The 18784-nt window shown below is 36.8% G+C and overlaps 1 protein-coding gene across 4 annotated transcripts in view; it reads left to right on the forward strand.

Moving 5' to 3' along the window:
• Positions 1-18784, forward strand: part of VTI1A (vesicle transport through interaction with t-SNAREs 1A) — a 284643-nt gene that overhangs the window by 161220 nt on the left and 104639 nt on the right. For all 4 annotated transcript variants that reach the window (XM_083844102.1, XM_083844100.1, XM_083844104.1 and 1 more), the window contains one exon: positions 18027-18097. In XM_083844102.1, coding sequence (XP_083700228.1) covers positions 18027-18097 — 71 coding nt within the window. The remainder of the gene's footprint in view (positions 1-18026; positions 18098-18784) is intronic.

Raw genomic sequence — 18784 nt, forward strand, 5'->3', positions numbered from 1 at the left:
TGCGTGTCTTCTTGTCTGGGCACCTAGTAAAAGATCAGGCCACACCTGTTTATGGATGTAGCAAAATGGCAGGGAGCTTATTTTTATACCATTGATTCTGATGAATGTCACTTATAATCAACACCTCCGTGAGGAACTGGCTTGTGTGCAGAAATGCTCTTTAATTGAAGGGTGCACATCAGCAGCACAATGTGGTTTTGGTGTGTTTATCTCACAAGCCAGAACCACTACAGTTATAAAATATCAAATGCTTTGAATGGATCATATTTATTTTATTATTTTTGTAATTGTGTATATTTTTTAATGTTTTTCAAGGTAAGTCATATTTGTAAAAAGTGGAAAGTGGTCACTTTAGAATGAGATAATTAATTCTGCGAAGGGCCAGATGACGATTTCGGGAAGCATTCCTGTCTTACAGAACATACAGGTCACCATGCTTTTCTGATGAGACAGAAAAAGGACTTGCAAGAAGCTGTTAGGTTAATTACTCTTCAGAAAAGAGGGTTAAATTCTGAGAAGAGTGCAACACTCTGTTGGTAGAATAATGGTTGCTAGCAGATTAAAACAACAAAAATATTTTGGAAATGACCCTCCTCCTGTGTTTTTTCTTTTTTTTCTTTTTTTTTTGAACAATACAACAAGTGGTGCCTGTGAATTTTGACAATGGCTTTTGAAGCTATTTTCAAGCGTATGTCAAATGAAACTGCATTTTAATACATCAGTGAATTAAAAATAAAAGAACAATTTTAAAACTCAGTGATAGAGATCTGTGGAATGGTCACCTGTTTTTTTCATGGACTCTGACATGGAGCTTAGAGGATGCTTGCAGTCTGTTTTGCCCTGAGCATTTTATTTTCAAACTGAGCTCTATTCATTTGGATCAGAAGCGTTGCCTATTCTTACTGCCCAGTGCTAACAAATTCATCATCAGAGCTCTGTTCACTCAATTACTGTTGTCAGCATTTTTGTCTAAACGTTTTGTTTTTAGGAGAACAGAGTTTTCCTGCAGCCCAACCCATAGTGTAAGAGGTATGTGTGGTGCTTGCAGAGCATGCTGGATGTGCATGCTGCACATCATGGCCAACACAGAGCTTATGGTCATCAATCATTCAATTGTTCTTTAAACACTGTTTTAACAGGCATTCGTTGTATAAATGGATCAGGTTATTGACCTTTGCCAGCAATTGCTTGCTACATGTCATCATGCCTTAATGACATTATCAAGGAACATATTCTGTATTGTAGATACTTTAAAGGGTTCGTGCATTGTCTCTCACTGGGACACATGGCTGGCTAAAGTATCTTGAATTAGCAAGTTATTTGATGTCATTATTAAAATATGCAGTACATTTCCAGCTACTTACAGAATAGGAGAGTGAAATACTTCTCATTTCTACAAAAGCAAAGCCCAGGAAGAAGAGTTATTTGTCGTGTTGGAATGCTTGGTTTGAAATCCTGCCTCCTTTCTCCCTTACAATTTAATCTTCTACCTAGAATAGAGTGTTGCAGTCCTCTGAATATCCTGTGACAATTGTTTGACTGGTCTGCAGAGCTCCAGCTGCAACTCCTCCATTTCTAGGAATACTGTAGATCTAATTGGCACAATTAAATCATTACAGCACATAATAGATGGAACTTCTGACTGAATCAACTATGTTTTTAATGAAGATAAGAGTTTTTAAATTAGAATGGATACAGCTTGCTTTATTTACTTGTACGGGGTGGGAAGCTTGTTGACTGTAATGGTTGATTCAATTTAAATGAGGGAAAGTAGCCAGTATTCTATATGCTTACTTTTCTGGCTAAAATTTAAGGCTTTAGTGACTTTTCAAATCCCAAATGATGAAATGGAATTATTCAGCTGAGTATTGTTAATAGTATACAGATATCTAGTATACAGACCTACTATGGTTTCTGTGGCTCCTCAAGTCACAACCTTTAACTAAAAGTTGATTTTCTCTTCACAGTAAAATATACACATATCACAAAGTCTTAGAATCCTGTTTTTTTGTTTGTTTGTTGCATTAAAATTAGGACTGTACATAAATCAGATGGTGTGTTCTTAAAATCTTTTAAAATCTGTGTTAATCAGTAAATCTTGATGCCATTGCTATAAAGTAACTACATAGCATTACTTTCACTTTATAGAGGAGAGAGACTCCTAGAAATGTAGGTAGCCTGCAGAATAGATAAAGGACAAAATACAAATGTTACCCTGTTGTTGTATTCCTTTTTATATGCTTTTATATATATATATATATAAAAGAGGAATAGTTATTCCTTTTTTAATCCTGGAAATATTGTGGAAATCCCTTTATTAATACCTACTTCACATTTTCATAGCTCTTAAAATTTGGAAGGAGAACAATAATCATTTGTCCAGGCCTTCTGCATTGAGGCTGTAGAAATGTAACAGTTAATTCTAAAACAGAGAAAATATTCCTATCACCCAACAATAAACTAGGTATAACTTGAAGGAACAAGCAACAAACAAGTCTAAAACTGGTGCAGGGAAGAAGAATTGGGACAAAAAAGCACTATGAAGAGTTTCTTCTAAGTAAATCTCCTCACAGCAATCTCCATTCTTTTTGCCAGGATTATATTTGATTGCTGGCTTTGACAGCTCACTGTTGGCAACAGGTTTCATAAATGTCTAATCCAGCTGGATTGTTCTGTCTTCACGTTTCCTTCCTACATCGACAGTATATATTATTCAAAAAAAAAAAAAAAAAAAGGAAAGAAAAAAACAGAAAACGTTGGTAGTTTCCATAATGGGATTTAAGATAAATTAGATAATACAATCTTAATGATTAAAGTTATGAAGGCTGTCATGGTGTTTTGTTTTGTTTTGGGAGGGGGAAAAAAGAAAAAGCTCACAACACATCCTTGACATCTTCAAGATAGATTCAGAGCTGGGATTTCAGCGCTAAGACCTAACAAACATCGCATACAAAGTGCAGTAAATGCAGTATTCATAAATGTATATGCTTTCTGTGACTTCATGTCAGCAGGGTTCTGTAGACCCTCATTTGTATCAAATAAACTTCAAATGGTAAAGAATGCGTGCCAGGCAGGGACAAGTATCACTTTGAATTGTTCCTTGTGTATTGTAGCTGAAATGGGAAACATGGCTGGCTTCCTCTTTGTCAAGAGTGAAAAACAGGCATGCTTTCTGTCGTTATTAGTAATAGTGTCAATTTAATAAAGTATTCAGTCATGACAACAGGATTTACATTCTATTTGCTGATAGCTTGTGGGGGATAGTGGTTGGTTTAGGAAGGTAAAATCTGACGGCAATGCAGTATTCCTTGTAAATCTCTGTATCACATCTCCAATACAACAATGAAGATGAGTGCTGATAACTTGTTTCTAACAGTACCTTCGTCCTCCATCATGGATGATGGCCACACCTGCTTGCTAGCTTTTGTGCTACTACTTATCCTTATTCTGGAAATAGACATTTAGAAATTCCCATAACATGAACGTTCATGGTTAAGGCTGAGATTTCAATTATGACTGCATGGTATATCGATAGGCAAGAAAAACCAGATCAGAGATTTCAGGAGCACGATGAGGTGATGAGTTGTTTATGCTCAGCTTCTTGCAATCACGAGTGGCAATGTGGGAGAAAGTGCAGAGGTGCTGAGTAAGAATTTAGCAAGTGAATGAATTGAGAAAGGAATTAATGTGCTGATGGAGAATGGGAGAAATCAGACCATGAAGGGATTGGCTATGGAAGAAATGTAGCTATTGTTTAGTGTGCTGAAGTGGGGAGAGGCAATGGCATGACTAATAATAAAAAAAAAAAAGACCAGTACTGTGCTTAAATAAATAAATAAATACGATGTTTGTAGGTGTGTTCTACATTACTATAGGCGGTACCATAGATTTTTTTTGTCCGGGGTAGAAAAAAGGATGCAATAATGTGAAAAGAAGTGTGAGAGCCTATATGGGAGTTTTGGGAAGGTGAATGGATGGGACCAGCCTGTTTCCTATCAATGTCAAGCAGAAAGAATTGGACAGCTTGCCCAGAAATGAGAGAACTGAGTTAAAAAAGATGTTGAGGCTGGGTGAAAAAGAGGATGATCGTGTTGCATTTAATGAGTATAGATGGAGTGGAGACGTGTTGGGAGGACAAGGAACTGCTGTGTTGTGTTGAATTTGAATTGAAGGCTAAGCAATGAGATAGATCGGAGAGGAAATGGCACTGTAGCAGAGAGGGAAATCTGTCACTTATTAAGTAGTAGCTGAGTTTGTTTGTGCATGAGATTCTCCAGGCATAAATTACTGCAGATCTGTGGGGAGGAAGGGAACCAAAACCAGAGCCTTGCAGAGTGCTCACAGGGAGAGCAGGAACCTGGGTGCAAAGTGAGGAAGAGATTTCGAGAGGGAAAGCACGACCGGTTGTATCAGAGGCACATGTGAGCTCTCATTACCCACCAGCTTCTCCTGCCCATTTGCTTTTCTTCTGCCATCCCTCCCTCCTTCCCCACATACAGATTAAAACAACAATGGTGGAAGAAATAATCATCCTTATTACACATTTGCCAGTGGTCTGGAAAGCTTCCGTGTCCATCCATCTGTCCTTGCAGTAAGCAGAGGAGTAGGCTCTTGCCGTCTCATTAGAAGCCAGGCAACACTCTGGGTCAGGGTGGGATTGCTTTCAAAATGCTGCTTAATTCCTACATTGTCTCTGGGTTTGGGATAGGATTTCTAAGAGGAATCTCCACTTGCACCCAAGGTTGAATAAGAATACAAAGCTGACTGGTAGGCACCTGAAAATTCTGATTATATCACTATAAGATATCCTGATAACAGAAACAGAGCAGTATGTGGGAAGTTGTGTGTTTTATTGGAGTTCTAGCAGAAACATTATTTAGACCCATTTGACACGTAGAGTAAATAGCATGAAAGAAATACTGACTTGCCAGAAATAAGTGACTTGCTGTAAAATCAAAGAAGCGATCTGTGGTCAGCTCATAGTCCCTTGCTTGTAAGTGCTCTGTTTTACTTCTTTGTAATTCAAAAGCAACTAAAGATAAAAAGAAATAAAATGAAAATAAAGTAAACCCCAGCATGTCTTCAACAATTCCTTTGCTAAAACTTGTAATATGATGTGAAGGAGTCTGAAGCTTTCCTCCTTGATATTACATTAAAAAATTATTAACCATCTTTTCCTTAAGTAGGAATAATATTTAATTATCATTTAAACCGGTTGTTTAAAATCCCATAGTTTTACCCACAATAATCCAGGAACATTTAATAAGTCTTAAAATATTCATAACACACGGAGATCATTACTCTTGAGACCTTTGTACAAAGCAGTGAAGTGTGTTAGACATATGGCAGAAACCACTTCATTTCTTATTTCTTGCTATGATTGTATGAAAGAAAGGATAATTCTCTGTTCTTTCCCCCATTGCAATCTGCATGCCATTGTTTTATCTGTTGTGGGCCAAAGTCATCTCATACACATGTTCGCTGAAGAACATGGAGTTAATCAGGCTTATTTTAGCTCAGTAAATATAAGTCCAATACTGGTAAATTATTGTTTTATTTCAGTTTTCAGCACAGTATTTCAGATAACAAAAAAGAGGAAATAATTTATTTATATAGCCAATATGACATTAACAGCCCAAACTGTATTGCAGGACAGATGCTAGTACCTAGTTTCGTATTATTTGTAATTGTCTAAAACTGTTAATTGCTGTGGCATTGTGTATTTAAAAAAAAAAAAAAAAGGCCTGCATTGGAAATACACATAAAAAAAAAAATCATAAATATCAGAAACCCTTGTAGTGGTACTGACTGTGTGTAGGCAGGATGGGCAATTTTGTTTTAATTATATTTCAATTTGATTGTCTAAAGTCAAGTGGAACCTCAGTGGATCATATGTAAAATAAAACTGTGGTTACAGTATATGGTCATAATCCCCAGATCTGTTGTGTCGAAATGACATTATAATAAGTAGAAGTTAAAATGTCCTCTGCTTTCAAGTCATCATAGTTGTCATTTGATTAAATAATAGTGCATTCTGTTTGATGTCTTGGCTTTATTATTCAGAAGCACTTCGGTATATGTGTCCTACCTTTGTATTCTGTGCTCCTGGCAACCAGGTACCCGTATAGGTTCTTATTTATGCACCTGCGGCAGATAAACTGCACGTTTCGCTTGCACGCATGCTGCTTCAATATGGAACTTTAATTATTCCTCTTAATTACGGTGCATTCACCAAAAAGAGGGAAATCATTGGTCAGGTACAAAAAGAAACTGCTTAGTATTTGAAGGAATTTGATAATTTTGTTGTAGTTCGTAGCTTGGCAGGTGGTAATAATGCTATGCCAGCACTGTCAAAATATGAAAATTAAAGTGACGATGGGTTTTAATGAAATCCATTTGACAAATATAATTAAGGTGTTTTAATATGAAGCCCTGTAATAAAGACTACCGGTGGACTCCCTGAGGTCCTGACTAATTGTGTAGATTGCTTTTAAGCTTTGAATAGTTTTATTGGATAATGAACTGTTAAGAAGTGTTAGATCTTTCTTAAGCAGAATTTGGTTTGAAAAAGAAGAGGAGAGACAGGCCTGAGGTGTGGCATTTTAAACATAATTAGAAGAGAGATTTAAGTTAACATCTTTGATCTTGCTGTCAGTTTTTGATTAGAGCTGTAAATGCTTTAATCAAGTGCAGTGTAGTCATTACATTTCTAACTGTTTTTAAACTGCGAAATTACTGAGACACTGACATCGGCTTAACGCTTCTTGAGAATTTCCAGCAAAGTTATGTTTGTAAACTGGGTGTTTGCATTAAAATGTCATACTGCAATAATTTACCAATTCTATAGATCCTGGGATAATTAATCTCATAAAGGTTTCCCAAATTATTTGAGCACCAAAATATAAACATCCCGTAGTTGAGGAGAGTGTGCCACTTCGGTTTTCATTTTGAAAATAATTTCTAATGGTGTTTTTTTCAATTTAAATGATATTCAGACTACTACTTATGAGGAAAATGCATATATAACAAACTAAGTGCAGTATTTTAATGCCTTCCGTAGGAGTGCAGTATTTTTAAGGACTGATATTGTGTCCTGCCAAGGTGGATTCCCTCACACCCGGTTTAGAAATGGGGAAAGAGGCACAAATATTTCCTTGGGGTACAGTAGCAGCAGAGCCAGTAACAAAACTGTTCTCTTAAGTCCCCTATTTTGCAACATTAAAGACTGCTCCAAGAAATTTTAGATTTTTTTTTTCTAAGACTGGTGTCCAAAACAGCAATAAAATGTGAAAATGGCCATGGGCACGGATATGTAAAACCAGTGAGGCTGGCCATCTGGATTGTACCTGCCCGTAGGTGGCATGCTGTTCATTTTAAATACAGAACCCGGCAGTCCAAGGCCCTTTCCCAGATCTGACCTTGCCCTCCCTATGTTCTTGATCTTTGAGCACAACAGAAAATCCAAATACTTGTCCCTTTGCTGTGCCAGGCTAGGGGCTACTAGGCAGACTGTTTTGCTCTGGTTGGTCCCCTGAGCAGAAAAAAAAGCTACGGCACAGAAATACGTACATCGTCTGTTCTGCAGCACACAGAACATTCTCACAAATAACGTTAACGCTGGCCTGCCAGCAAGTCCTATGAAATTGTTAATTACATCCCACAGCAGCCCACCTGATGTCTTTGGCCTCATGTCCTGCACGCTAACATATCTGAGGGCTGGCAGACCAGAGGAGAGGGGAGATGTGATGCAAACCTAGGACATCCTCAAAGAGACTGTTCAGCTGCCAGTGCTTCTTCATGGCACCTCCAGTGTGCATCGCTGCTGGTGGCAATTCAAGGAACACCTAACAGAGAGAAGCAGTCTCTCTGGTAGCCCTGACCCAAACCACTGAGGGCCTCAAAGATCATTTCCAGTAGCTGGAATTGCACTTGCAGCACTGCAAGCAGCTGCTTTGGTTGGATCCAAGCAAAAACCCCCTTTCCTACACAGTAAGCTGCTCTGTTCTGGAGCAGTTTGTTTTTAGCAGTCTCCAGGTGTGCCCCTAATTAAACCATATTGGAGTAGTCTAATGTGAAGATGCCAAAAAAGTGTTGCTGGGTTCCTCCATCAGAAGAAATCACACTTATCTTAGACGCTTACTGAAAACTCATTTTTTGCAACAATTCTTCCTTGCAGGGATCCTTTAGAAACAGATCGTGCCTACATGCAGTAAAGGCCCCATGTAAGTCTACCTCTTAAACACCATCTGAAGAGCTTAACTCGATCCTAAAATATAATTCTGCTCTGAGGATTGCTGTAAAAATGTATTATGGGAAAGTCTTTATTTCCATCTCAGCAATTTCCAGAAGAAATATCTTTGGTTGACAAGTACAAGAGCAGAGATTTTTATATATATATATATATATATATATATATATATATATATATATATATCTCCCTGCAAACTCAGCCTGGATTTTAAAATCAGGCTGTATTCTTTCCTTCATATATACCTCCTGATAACAGTGTTTTGCCAGACCATCAGGTATTTTTCATTGTTCCCTCTGTTCCCTTGCTGTGGGTTTATTGAGTTAGTGGTTTTCTCAGCATTATTCTGTGTGTAATCGAAGGCAACATTGAGGATGGAAATAACTGACACTTAACTGATATGTGTGAAAAAGGAGCAGAATCCATAGCTGTGTTGGTCCTGCAGGGTACAAATAAAAATATAAACAGGGGGGAGATGGCTTATGATGGGCAGATCTAAGTGTCGGAAGACAGGAGGCTGTGAGAAGAGTGTTGTGCAAGCAGCACGGAGATGGCTATGTTGATGTTTTGTCCTGTAGGTGCAGGTTTTTAAATTACTGTACATTTCAAATGAACACAGACTCTGAGGTGTTTAAATTATGTATAAAAAACAAGACTCAAAGTATAATTAAACACACAAACTACTAAAATTCATCAACGAAGAAAAATGCAGATATGTGCAAAATGTCACATTTTTCTCCATAAAGAGGTGTTACTGCTCCAGTTGAGATAGGTGGCGTCTCCTTAGACCAGCTACGACCACCAGTTCTACAGCATTGCTACAATGCTTCATTTCTGTCTGGTTCAGGTGCTTTTGTCCCCGTTCTTTCTCAAATGTCTTACATGGTCTTTCCTCATAATAGTCTCATGTTTTCAGGATGATGATAATTTTGTTCATTTTATTTATACAGCATTGAGAGTAAATAGGTATTTACCTTGATTGTAGATCCTGATTTAGGGGCCCTGCACCATTCCCCAAGTGTGCTTCTCTGGATTGCCTCATTGTAGGTGAGGTTTGTCTAGCAAACCCCTCAGCAAGGTCTATGGAGTTGGGTATCATGAACATTTCTTTAAGGTCCCTCCAGATGCTAGACCAAAAGTCTGGGGCAGAGCTGACCCACAGCCAGAGCAATAGCCTATGGACTGTCCTTTCCCTCTGCTCCTTGGCCCTTCATTTCCAAATAGCTGCTTTACATCTCCAGAGCCCTGATGGAAGGAAGATCCTTCCATGCAAGCAAAACCACTGTTGTGACAAAACTGGTGTGCATTAGACATCACAAGGTTTTCTAGCTGTAAATTACTCACTGAATAAACCAATTTTTTTTTTGAAAGGGGTTCTTCCTCTCCAAATTGCCACCTCTGTGGAGAAATGTTACATTTTCAAAGGAAACTGAAGCTTCATGAATAATTTTGAATTTATTTTGCCTCTTTTATAGATTGACTTTTAAAAGATTTGGGGGGAGGTGGTAGAAACCTTGAACAATAACTTTACTCAGCAATCTCTATTTTATTTTTTTTAAACCTCAGTGCTTTTAGCTTCCTACTTTGCAATACAATTCTTTTTTATGGTGTTTAGATTTTGAAAGATTTAGTTGGTGGGAAAGTAGGAAGCATGTTGAAAGGATGAGCTAATTAATGTTTCCTCAGCCTATCTAAAATAAGCTATTGTGTTAGAGTTTTGCCATGTTTGTAATTTATGCCTGTTAAACCTTTGTTTTATCATCTATTACTGACTTCTACGCTTCTGTTTGCACTTACTGTCTATAACAAACATTTCATTTTATTTGGAGAAAAAACGGTTTCAGTTACTTCTACTGTACCCGAAAAGGAGAATGGGATTTGCAAATGATAAATGGGGAAGTTGACTAGCTAACTAATAAAGATTTGTCTTAATCAAGTATGATTTGTCAGAACAGGAGCGCACTGGGGTCAGGGCACACGCAATGAATAATACAGCATTCACTGGAGAAAAGGACCAGGCAGAAGGCCTCATAAATATGCTGCGATTACCCATTGCTAATTCGTATTCAAAGAATGAGTTGCACTGAAGCCAGCTTCGAGGTTGCTGAGCTGTTCACCTGCTTTGTGGGCTTTCCAATGTTTAAGAAAGTTTATATATATATATACACAAATCTTTTTTTTTCTTTTTATTTTTTTCAGAATGCTTTATTTTTGCACAGAATGCTTACACTTCTTGGTCAGTGATTTTAAGCATTATTTATTAATAATCCTCTAGGTTTGTTTTATTTTTCTAATGTCTGGACACTATCTGCTTTCTATTTTTTGTTGTTTAAATATGAATGCGAATACAGCAGGAGATACTTCCATTCACATTTAAAATGAGTTGCTGAACAGTACAAGAAAGGTTAAAACACTCTTTAGGTCTTTGGAAGTATTTAAGATCAAACAAGCATAGAGTTTTTGCTTGTGTTGCCAGCTTTCCTGACTTTCTAATCAGTCTGTGTATTCAGGATAAACTTGGTGCATTGGAATATTGAACAAACCCAAATGTCATTCTTTTTGGCTCTGATTTTGTTTTCATTTGTTAGCATTGCTTTTTGCTTCTGGTAGCCATTTCTCACATTAAAACAGTTGAAGGAAATACTCTTCTCATGGATTTTCCAATGTCTAGAAACTGAGATGCTGCCAAGAACCTTGTTCTTACTTTTTAGCTAAATAAATGGGTCATGAAGAAAAAAAAAAAAGTTTCAGTGCTTACAAATATAATTAGCAGACTTTTTTCTTTGTCTTTGCACTGTTTAAATGTTATATGCTGAGTCTTTGCATAGTGAAATGTTTGAAAAAATCTTTTGCTCCACACTTCAACTTTAAAATATATTTCAAAATTTAAATTGGTTTCTTCTCTTGTGATAGCCTAATGTGACTTTGTTTTCTATTGGTTGGTTGGCTACTAGTCAATCTCATCTATTTGGTGCTAAACTCTGTCTCTTGAAGTGCATTAATTGCATTAAGAGTAAATCAGCAATAGAGGTAGGGCCAACCTTACGATTTTCAAGGCCTCGAGCTGCTGAATGCAAGAGTTTAAGTTGCCAAGTCTCTGCCTACATGTTTTAAGTCTTTGAAATAATGAATACTGCAGGGTCCAAAGTAATTATTTACACTGCTTTGAGCATTTTTTATTAAATTATGACTATGAATTCAGCCTTAGTTAGACGAACCAAAGATCCCTGTTGTGTCATCTTGTTGCTGTTTGGAGTCATAGGTTTAATTAAGTGATGGCTTGCAGACCAAGTTTTCGAGGGTATGTTAATGCAACTTGATTTAGATGCAATCAGTATTGCTAATATTCTCCACTGCTAAATTGTTTTCAGAAAAATTCAAGATTGGCAGTGCTGTAATGAAGCAACAGCCATTCTCTGCACCACAGCTAAGAGCAAGCAGGGACTTCTCCCATCCTGACAGCACTTAAAGTAGAAGGAAAAGGAGATGCTGAGGGCTGCCATACATAAGTGATTGAAATGGGAGTAGCAAGTCGTTTACTAATCTTGAGGCACTAAGCAAGGATTTATTTTGCCTTAGAACTTTTCTGAAGGAAGAAGAAAAAAAGAAATGCAAAGGGAGGAATTTGGAGTGGATGAGCATCACCAAGCTGGTGCATGGCTAGAACAATGACTGGACTTCAATACAGACAAGCAGTCAGGAGAATCAAAGTCTGCCACCTCCTGTGAATGTTGCTGTGAGGATGTTAGTAAGGGAGCTCAGATAGATGGGTGATGGGAGTAGACAGAAAAATATCAGTTAGTGAGAAATGAGTAGTTTCATACCATCAGATTGATGTAAGTTAGGATTTCAGAAAAAGTATGAAACCTTAGAAAAGGAAAAGGCTACTAGAGGTGAAGTTACTAGGTCTGTCACATATCATCTTTCTCCTTTCTTTTTCCTATTTTCTTCTCATTCATCTGCTTTTTTTTTTTTTTTCCTGAGGAAAGACAGAGTAGGCCTAGACCATAAGAGGTGTTGGTTATGAAATGCTCCCAGTTTGTTCTTAAAGGCGTGTGGTATCTTCCTCAAACATCTTTTCTTCCCTTTTCTTCCTTATTTTGAACAAAGCACAGCGTCTGAATTCTGTTCAGATGTTCTCGATGTTTTTCTTTCCGGGTCCCCTGGTCAGACCTCAGGACTGACAGACCCCTTTTGCTGTTGGGCAATGAAAATAATTTTATGAACATCCATTATAGCTTATAGGAACTTTTTTCATTTGAAAAATGTTTGTATTTTAACTTTGGTGGACATCTTGGACTCTGGAGGAATTGGGAGGTATTTTTAGGTGTTTTGTGCTTTCAGTATAAGACCATGCAACTTCTTTTATCTTCACTTGTAACGGAACTTCAGAAAGCTCTGGAAGTGCTAGATGTCCTCAGTGTGCACCGTTCACTGTCAGTACTCTTCCTAACGTACAGCAGTTATATCTGCGGAAGAAGCCAACCAGTCTCTATAACATGTAGCTAATTTTTATTTTATTGTGTTAAGCGACTACTTAACAACATGCACATTAACTTATCTGTTGCAGATTCTTGAGGCATTTTGAGCAACAGCTCTCACATTTCACTTCTCTGCAACTCTCTTGTTTCTTTAAATAGTCTCTCCATTGGCTTATAGCCATTATATCATCCTTCACTTATCTGTGTTAACCCGTATTTGTCATACAATAATTTTAATGATCTAAATCCCCATCTCTAGTTATATTGGCTGTTCAACATAATATATATCAACTGTGAGCTTGTAAATTTATAAGACTTTTACCTGTGTCCCTACACATAAAGATGTGTCATCACTTTCTTTATTGACTTTTTCCTGTCATAAGCATAAAGCATTTGACTCAACCCTGAATTCTTCTGACTCTTACAACATATATTTTCCAACTTTGTAAATTTACTTGCTGCCACCTCTGAACAGCTAGTATTTAACACTTTCTAGTATATTTTTTCCCAGAAACTGTCATTGATGATTTATTGCTCTAGTCTACTAAAGTTGTAGACTAGACAAACCTTTACTTTGTCCAAAACACAGTGGCAATGTTTTGAAAAAAAAAATAAAATGCGCCAACTTTTAGTATATTTTCTGATTTTCTACCTGTATCAGTGTAGTTCTTCTCTAAGAATATTCCATAAGCTTTTGCTATGTTTTCACAGCATGCAGTGTCTCTATGCAAAGATAGCAGAAAAGTGCGTTCCCCAAGTGCTTTTATTCACTAAGCAAGCCTGGGGATCTCAGGGTGGAAAGGTTCTCCATTCTGATTCCTTCTCTCACAACATACAGTGGAGTGTGGTTTTTTTGTTTTTGTGGGTTTTTTTTGTTGTTGTTTGGTTTGGTTTATTTTACTGAGTTTATTTCCTCATTCTGTAGAGCAGCCATCTTGATTTTTAACTTGATCTTCTCTTTTTCTCAGTATGAATTAATTTGTCATTTCCCACCTCTAATTACATAACTCACAAGCATGAATTGTGACAGGATTGCATGCATGCATGCATATGACAGGATTGGGCAAATCATACTTTCAGGCATCGTTTCCATGATTCAGTTGTTTTTAAGCCTTCTAAATGTTTTTAAACCGTATCAGGATATCTGCCACCTCTTATGAAACATATTTTCTTTCTTGTTATGTAAATGCATACTGATATACAGGGTACATTCTGAGAAGCAAAGTGCTATATAAACCAAGTAGAATTATTTTATTTTTTATATGAAAAGAAAAATGTAGTCTCTGTCTTCAAAATTCATAAAAATACACGTTTATTTATCCAAACGTCTGGAGAGGTTCATTCCATGTCATTCCTGTCTCTTGAGTAAATATATTACTCATTCTGAAGAAAAAAAAGAAATATTGACTTGAGTCATTAGAAAAAGCTCTTTCAAAATCAGTTTAGCTGATAAAGTAAATAAATACATAAATGGCTAAAAGAAAAAAAAAAGTAAAAGGAAAAACTAGTCAAGCACAACTAACTCTGTATACTTGATATGTGTGTAAGTAAGTATTAGAAATCAAGCTTTGTGGAACATGTATTAAATAATTATGATTTGTACTTATAAATAAATATTGCATATAGGTTACATGCAAATTCCAAGGTAAGGGCACATTCAAGATTGTAAGGCATCACTAGAAATGGTTGTTGTCTTTTGGGTGTATCTCATCATAAAAGTTGAAATCCGTGTGCCAGTTTTTGCAGAGATGAAGAGAGAAGTTGGGTTTGCATTTGTTGTTTTTGTTTTGTTATGTTTTTTCAGTTGGTGAAATCTTCATATTACATATTTTTATGCAACAGGCTCTCGTGGAGCCAGGCACCATTTGTGTATGACCCGCATCATAACATTATAACCAAGGTGTTCAGCCCTGAAGAAGCTGATTTCCCATACGCTATTCAAACAACTTTAAGGTCCAATGTATTTGCAGCTGTGAATTTTAGTATTTGCCTTTTAAAGCTGATGCTTTTTAATGGAGTTATGTACTTCTTCAGACTTTTTTTTTCTTTTCATCACAGCATTGTTTAAGACAGAGATAACTGCTATATCCAACATTCCTGCTCTCTGTCAGTAAGTAGATAATAAAGATGTAAATGCATTCACCATTCTATTTTTCAAGTTTAGCTTCAGTTTTAGAACATAATTTTCTGCATCATTTTGGGAATTACAGGTAGAAGGTGCAGCACCAAATAATTAACTTTGTTAAGATTCTATGGAAATAACACAGTTACTAGCAACATATAGCACCCTTCAGTTTGTGTATCAGTCTTACTTGATACATCTGCACTACAGTACATCTTAGAAACATGACCTTTTCACATAACTGTAGTAGCATCATCAATGATTTGCATTGTAACTAGTCTGGAAAGATCTGTACAGCATTGTTGCACTAAAAGCGTGAATCTACCACACAGATGAAGTTTTTAAGTGTCAGGAAAACATCAGAGTCCTGGGGAAACTTGAAAAAATGATAGCAAGCAGATAGCAACAGCATCAAGCTTATAATTAGCTGTAGAGTGGGCTAATGTTGCTTTTTTTCTCCGATCCCAAGCACCTTCAGTTGCAAACCAAGTGAGGAGACATGTCTTCATATCATTTATGAGTCTGTATTTTCTTTATTTATTAATATTTTTGTTTGACTGTCTTGACCTTCCAGCTAAAAATCAGGTTTCATTGTCATCAGTGAATTTTCTGAGAGTAGAACAAGGATATGAAAAGAATCTGTGGATAAAGGTGTCAATTTATGTTTGCGAACTTATTGTGAGATTATGTTACCTCCGTTATGTCTCTTTGTTCAACTTATGTTGTTATTTTAGCCCAAAAAAGGCCAAAGATCATCAGCTAAAGTGCATGTAGAGTAAAGCTGCTCCTGTAAAATTGATGATCCGTCCAATTATTTATCTATAGAGGCTGCTGGGAAGAAATGCAACTATCTCAGTTCTCAGACCCCTCTGCTAGGTTGAACTTCATGGCTGAAGGTTTAATCCCTAAGTGTCATATCAACAATTCATTCTGTGATATTCTGGCTGACATGCTCTCCTTCCTTATTTATTGATGTCTTCAGTCATCGACAATGAGAGGAAAATACACTATTCGTCAAAGTGATGGTGTTTTACCCTCGCTTACAGTTGATGCTGCTGTCACATTGATGGTTGGAAAATAAACTCAATCATTATAAAAAGCTGAGAGTGTGAACCTGCCAGTGACAGGAAGAAGATGAAAAAAAAGAAAAAAAAGAACCACAGTAACTTGCTTAAAATTGGTGTAAAGAAAATAGAGATGTTTCCTATAAAGATATTTTTGAGCTTTGTTTGGGAAATATCAAGCCATTTTAGACATTTATTTTAAAGTTATTCCTTTGAAGGAAAATCTGTTCCTTGCACTCCTTTACGTCTTTGTAAACATATGTATAATTTTTAGCAATAAATATTTGTTATCATACTGTCTCATGGTACTACCTGGTTAGCAATTTTTTTTCCTCTTTATTTTAAGGTTTTTTGCTTTACTTTTTCTCTCCCAGATTACACTGAATCTATGTATCTGTTTCTGTATGCCAGTATTTTAAGTGCTTTGATGAAGAATAAGCTTAGTATACCTTCATCCAGTAAGTCCTTTGACGTACGAACATAGGCAAAGCTCTTTCTTGAATCACTTTCTTAGTCTACCATTTGTATGACTGTACTGCACCTCACAGCTTTTTTAACTCAATAACCACATATCTTACCACATTTCACCTTTGGGAGGCATTGTATATACAGCTAAAAGTGAAGAGCAGCAAGCCAAGAGGGACAAGATAGCATAATGAGGATGTCAATTTGTGGTCAGATATCTGAGGAAATATTTATCTTACTTGTACTGCACTTGGCAACAGATAAAGAAATATATATGTAATGAATTTCCGTAGACTTTATCTAACAGTGTGTACCTTCTGTTAAATCCATTTAGAAAAAAAAAAAAATGCCTGTCCCACATTTTAAAAGTTTGAGGTGATTCTAATTTGGATTGACTCCAAAATGGACTGTATGCTTAAAAAAAATAATGAAATAAAAAATAGTAATGTTCTTTCTACTAACATATCGTTTTTTTTTTACCAATTCATTTTTGTACATCTCTTCACAGTGACATTTTAAATCCAACTCATTCACCAGAACAACATGATTTCTGTTGTTTATAAAAATAAAATGAAATGTTTTTATAGTTTTACTTAGCTAGCAGCCTAGCTAAGTTGCCTAAATGAATGTGCGCAGAAATACCTGGTTGTCTCACACTTGCAGTGTGTCCTGAGGCAAGTTACAGCTGCTTCAGCTACTTGTGTCTGCTTCCCCACCTGTAAAATGGGAATGATTTAACTTATTTTTCTCCTTCAGGGAAATACAGGGAGGGTTTCTTAATGTTTCTATAGAGCTTTGAAGATTAAAATCTCTTCTCTATATTTGCCGCTATTATTTCAGTCAAAGAGGAGCGTTTGACTGGAGCTGTTTGAAGAGTAAAGTTTTGGCATCTTGAGTTGTCTTTGTACCGTATCTTGAGGCTTGGATTCCTCTCTCTGCTATAATTTTGCAACCTTTGGTTCAACATGAGCTGCGGAAGCAAATAACCCATGAGTAAACAAGCAGAGATGCCAATAGATTAATGTATATGTCTGCTGTTAAAAACATCAGGAGATGCATCACAGTGTATCTCCAGTTTTGCCAGAAATAGTGTCTGATGAAGCAAAATAGACACCAGTAACTGGTTTGGGCGTAGCCCAAAATGACTTTTATTTAAGTATCAATGGTAAAAGCTGAGAAGCACAAGAAATATATTCTTCTAATATATTTTTTCAGTATCCTTAGATGTATAAGTATTGCTGGTGTTCTTAGTGAAGGCTTCCTGACTTCCTTGCTAAGGGAAGGAGTGGGCGTAAAGAGTGCATGGGAAGTATGAACGCCCATCACTTAGAGCAAGTTTTAAAGTCTTCTTGCCCTTGTTTTGTCAACCAAAATCAGCATTGGTTTCCAGGGCCTCCAAAACCTTGGCAGATTGCAAGGGGACAGCTTCTGGTTTGGTTGTTGCTTCTGCAGTTTTATGTTGCTTGGAAAAGTTAAAATTTAGTATAATGATACCTTCCTCTTTGCAGTTAGGAGTGATTAAGCTATCATATGTATTAAATGCTGTTGTTCTTGAAATAACTTTGTTACAATCTAACCTGGCATTTTGAGGCCTTACAGTCACAAGGTATATTTTTCACGATTTACATTTTGATTTTTTAATGCAGAGCAGATTGGACAGGAGATGCTGGAAAACCTCAGCCATGACAGAGAGAAGATCCAGCGTGCTCGGGAAAGGGTAAGTTTGATAATAAGTAATTGCTGGTCGTGGATTTTATTTGCTTTGGGCAAGTTCACTGTGCATGTAAAAATAATCCAGCGTATTGGTTAGTTTTATATAAATCAGCTGCTATCATGAGATATAATCACCATCTGAAGCAAAGCACTTAAAAAATGTATTATATGGGCCCAGTCCTGCAAATCCTCTCCCACAGGGAGTCACACTGAAGCCACCAAAACCCACCGTTGCAAGCAAGCTTTGTGTCACCATCACCACAGTCAGATCTGCTTTTTGTCCTTTGAAAGACATTTTTTTATAGTGTCCATTGCAATCACCTCTTGTACTCTCTGAAACAAAGTTCCGTATCATGATTTAGCTTCTAATAATTGATCAACAGCTGCTCTTTGTAGCTGCAGGTGCTAATAATTGCCTTCTGAGGATGTATGCAATAGTTGCCACCTTTTCTCGATGTCCCCAGTGTTGTATGGGTAAAACCAACATTTCTTTCTGTGTTAGGGTTTCCTACGCTGCTGCTCTGTCACTGCAGTCAAAAGGTATCTATGTCATGTTTGGCTTATGTTGCCTCTATAATTTAGAGCTTAATGAAGATGTCCATCCAACTCTTACAACTTCTCTAAACTTCAGTCTAAGAGATTTGACCCTTTGGTTCTGATTTCTGCTCACGGTTTCAGGAAGATCTCACCA

This window comes from Anser anser (assembly GCF_964211835.1).
Source record: "Anser anser genome assembly, chromosome: 7".
Lineage (NCBI taxonomy): Eukaryota > Metazoa > Chordata > Aves > Anseriformes > Anatidae > Anser > Anser anser.